Source organism: Macrobrachium nipponense, chromosome 11, assembly GCF_015104395.2.
Source record: "Macrobrachium nipponense isolate FS-2020 chromosome 11, ASM1510439v2, whole genome shotgun sequence".
In the NCBI taxonomy this organism is placed as follows: Eukaryota; Metazoa; Arthropoda; class Malacostraca; order Decapoda; family Palaemonidae; genus Macrobrachium; species Macrobrachium nipponense.
The window spans coordinates 51,809,685-51,814,580 of NC_061087.1; the positions used below are offsets into that span (position 1 = coordinate 51,809,685).

At 33.6% G+C, this 4,896-nt stretch overlaps 1 protein-coding gene across 1 annotated transcript; it reads right to left on the minus strand.

Annotated features, from left to right (window-relative positions):
- Positions 1-3,592: 3,592 nt before the first annotated feature.
- LOC135208658 (uncharacterized) lies at positions 3,593-4,246 on the minus strand. Its single transcript, XM_064241075.1, has 2 exons — positions 4,055-4,246; positions 3,593-3,787 (listed from the first exon to the last, which is right to left on the minus strand). The coding sequence occupies exons 1-2, from the start codon at positions 4,244-4,246 to the stop codon at positions 3,593-3,595; spliced, it is 387 nt and encodes a 128-aa protein (XP_064097145.1).
- Positions 4,247-4,896: the final 650 nt, after the last annotated feature.

A 4,896-nucleotide genomic window follows, 5' to 3' on the forward strand; every position in this document is an offset into this window, starting at 1 on the left:
TACCTAGACGGCTATGAGGATGAATGCAGAGATCTACATCCAAAAATATGCAAAAACATAAAAGGAGAAAAAGGATGTAAGTTCGACAAAAAACGTAAATATATGCACCCTGTAGCCATCAATCAAAATCAATTAAATAAAATAATCAATTAAATAATAAAATCCAAAATAGAAAAGAAACAAATAAAGAGAAGAACAAAGAACATGAGGTGAAGGAAAAAAGCAAGCCATCACCCCGATATGGAGTGTCAGCAAAGAATTTCCAAGCATCAGCTCCAAGATACAGTTCAAGAGATAAATACTGTATATACGATGCTAGGGGATGGTGCAGATATAGAAAAAATTGCAGATTCAGACACAAAATGAATAATTATGATGAAGGAAGATCAAATATTTTGGAAAAGTTGGATTTTTTAATGTCAGAATTTCTGGAAATGAAGAAAAGAACAACATACCAGAACAGGAAAGAAACATGGGAAAATCCTTATCATTACCCATATTAAATGAAGGAGAAAACACGCAAACCATCATAGTGATGAATGCGCAGGGTTTAGTTATGAGTAACTCAAAAAGAAAAATAGAGTACTTAGAAGAACTAACCCAAATTGAAAAGAAAATAGATATAATGAATATAAGTGAAACCTGGTATTCCCAAGAGACTGGGAATGATGATCAAATAAAAGGGTTCCAAACTTATAGATCAGATAGAAAAAATAGGAATGGGAAAGACAAAAACAAGGAAAAATATATGAGAAATATAGTAACTCAGAATGTGAACTAGTAGTGGAAGAATTTGAGTCTGAAAAATTAATGAATATAACTATATTCATTAATTTTTCAGACCCCCTAATACTAAGGAGTTTGACACAATAATAGAAAAATTGGATGATATATGTAGAAATCACAAGGCTGGACTATTCTCCTATCCGGAGACTTTAACTGGAAAGAACGAATTGGAGATTGCGGTTGTATTTATACATATAAAAAGAGAGTAATAGTAGTGCAGAAGATAAGAGGCAATTCGAAAAGCTATTAGATATGCTACCAGAATACAACATTCAACAAATAAATCACCTGCCAACAAGAAAGGAAAATACTTTAGACCTAGTATTTGTGAACCATGTGAATTATGTTAAAGAAATAATAGTTTATAATGCGAGTATTTCAGACCATAATGTCATAGAATTAACAGTCCATTCTAAAGCAAGTGAAAACAGAGATAAGCAAGAAATGAAAAAGTGGGAAGGATATGGAAAATACAATTTCTACAGTACAAATATAAAATGGTCAGAAATAAATGAAGAATTAAACAAAGATTGGGATAACATTTTCGTAAGTGATGATATACAGGTAAATACGGATATATTATATAAAATATTAGAGAAAATAGTGGATAAATATATACCGAAGAAGAAAAGTAAACATCAGTCAGGCATACCAAGAGACAGAAGGATCTTGTTCCAGAAAATCAGAAAGTGGAAAAAAGGTCTGGCAAAAGAAAAAAAATGCATGGAAAGTGATGGAACTAAAAAGTAAGATAGAAAATGCAGAACAAAAGATTATACAATCAAAAGAAAATGGAAAACGTGACTTGGAAGAAAAAACCCTAGTAAATATCAAGCAAAACCCAAAATTATTGTAATCGTATGCGAAAAAGATGAATAAAAGAAGAATAGAAATAGGCCCTCTAAGAATTGAAGGGAGATTAACGAATGAAAAAAAGGAAATATGCAACATATTGGCAGAAAGATATAAGAGAGAATTCACCCCTAGAATTGATAATGAAGCTAATGATACAGAAATAAGGGATGAAAATAGTGAATATTTATCAGATATAGATATTAATGAAGCCGATATTGTGCAGGCTATTAATGAAATTAAAAATGGGGCTGCAGCTGGGCCTGATGTGTCCCTGCTATTTAGTTAAAGAAAGTAGTTCATTCTATCGCAAAGCCACTTGCAATATTATTAAGACAAAGTGTAGATACAGGCAAGATTTATGATGAGCACAAATTACCATATATTACCCCTACTTTCAAAAGTGGATCAAGACTAGAGGCAAGTAATTATAGGCCTGTGAGTCTAACATCACATATTATGAAAGTGCAGGAAAGGGTAATGAAGAAAAATATTATGAAACATTTAATAAAAAATAAATTGTTTAATATAGGACAACATGGTTTTGTACCCGGAAAAAGTACACAAACCCAACTGTTAGTCCATCGTGAGAACTTATACAAAAATATGAAAAACGGAAATGAAACAGATGTGGTTTATCTAGACTTTGCAAAAGCTTTTGACAAGGTAGATCATAATATATTAGCGAAGAAAATTAGAAAACATAATATAGTGGACAAAGTAGGAAGATGGTTAAAATAATTTCTACACAACAGAAAACAGATAGTTATTGGAAACGATGAGAAATTGGATGAAGCTGAGGTAATTTCCGGTGTGCCACAAGGTACAGTGTTAGCTGCATTACTGTTTGTTATTATGATTGCAGACATAGACAGTAATGTTAAGGACTCGGTAGTGAGTAGTTTCGCGATGACACAAGAATAAGTAGTGAAATTACTTGTGATGAAGATAGGAACAAGCTACAAAGAGACCTTAACAAAGTATATAATTGGGCAGAGGTAAATAGGATGGTATATAACTCTGATAAATTTGAATCGATAAATTATGGAGACAGAGAAGGAAAGCTATATGCATATAAGGGACCTAATAATGAGACAATCACAAATAAGGAAGCAGTTAAAGACCTTGGTGTGATGTTGAATAGGAACATGTTATGCAATGATCAAATAGCAATTCTATTGGCAAAATGTAAAGCAAAAATGGGAATGTTGTTACGGCACTTCAAAACAAGAAAAGCTGAACACATGATTATGCTTTATAAAACGTATGTTCGTAGTCCACTTGAATATTGCAATATGATATGGTACCCACACTATCAAAAGGATATTGCACAAATAGAGAGTGTACAAAGGTCCTTTACAGCTAGAATAGAAGAAGTTAAGGATCTCGACTACTGGGAAAGACTACAATCTTTAAAATTATATAGTCTAGAAAGGAGAAGAGAACGCTACATGATAATTCAGGCATGGAAGCAGATAGAAGGAATTGCCGAAAACATCATGGAGCTAAAAATATCTGAAAGAGAAAGCAGAGGTAGATTAATAGTGCCCAAAACTATACCAGGAAAAATAAGGAAAGCACACAGGACATTAATCCACTACGCACCAGCATCGACAATGCAGCATCTATTCAGCTCATCTGAGGAATATATCAGGAGTGAGCGTAGATGTGTTTAAGAATAAGCTCGACAAATATCTAAGCTGCATCCTAGACCATCCAAGATTGGAAGATGCACTAGCAACCCTCTGGTAGACATTAGAGGTGCCTCACACTGAGGTAAGCCGCTCACCACGTCAAGGTGGTCCCAAATTGAGGGGGACATATTCAGTACAAACAGCATGAAGCACTGATTTAACAAGCACTCAATTTTATATAACTTAAAAGCCTGCAAAAATAAAAATAGCAAAATATTACAGCTCTGCTTGCCATATAGACAATCTTAATTATGTACCCATTAAGCACTGGAAAAAGCTCTGAACTTAATTCTAGCCACTGTCTTTGTAAATACACCAGACACGTTCTGTTCTGATGGAACATACTCAAGTTTTACACCACCATTCTGTACTTCTGATCTTATAAAATGATATTTCATATCGATGTGCTTGGACCTCTGATGCCGTACAGGATTGCTAGCAAGTGTAAGAGTACCCTGATTGTCATAATAAAGAGTAACTTTGCTGAATAAATCACATCCCATCATACTCTTCAACAATTTTAACAAAAACAACAGTCTGTTGCTTTTTACTCTTCCAACCTATCAAAGAACTATTTTTGGAAAGTCCAAAAACATATCCTGTGATACTATGGCAATCATCAGAATTACCCCAATCAGAATCATAAAAGCCAATCAACCATACATTATTTGACTTCTTTAAGTCAAACATTGATCGATGGTACCCTTCAGGTATCTCAATACATGCTTTGCCATGGTTAAATGAGTAAGAGTAGGTTTTGCCATGTACTGTGACAACTTATTTACTATATAACTGAGATCAAGTCTAGTTGCTGTCATAATATATATTAAACTGCCAACTATTTCTCTATACAATCTGGCATCAGCTAGTTCAGCATCTTCATCAGCAAATTTATTTATATCAACTTCACACATGGGGTTGACCTTGGCATACAATCTTGCATCTTAAATTTTTCTAACATATTTTCCACATACTTTAACTGATTGAATTTAATTGAATCATCATCACGTATAAACTTTAAACCTAGAAAACATGAAATTTCTCCTAAATTCTTCATTTAAATTGATTCAAGCATTTCTTTATCAACGAGAGTAGACATAGAACCTGAAGCAATTATAATATCATCAACCCAAATAATGATAACAGTAATTTCATCTCCACTGTGTCTTGTATATACACAAGGATCAGCAAATGGCAAGAGAAATTCTGTTCGATCAGACAGGAATACTGCAAACTATACTCTGTTTTTTTCCATTTGTCCACCTGCCTGTGGTGTTTGCGTATGGTAACACTGTGTCCCGGGCTTTAGATAGTTACGCTATGTGTAAGTTTTAGGTAAATAAAAGGATATCTGGGTGTACATTTGCAACTGAAAAGTGTTTCAATTAATAATTTACCGTATGAGAATTACACCATTAATATTCGAAATAAGATATTACTATTGTTGAATGTAAGCTGAATGTAACTATCTAAAGCCCGGGACGCAGTGTTACCATACAAAAACACCACAGGCGGGTGGACGGATGGAAAAAAACTGAGTATAGTATACCAATTTCGACCACTT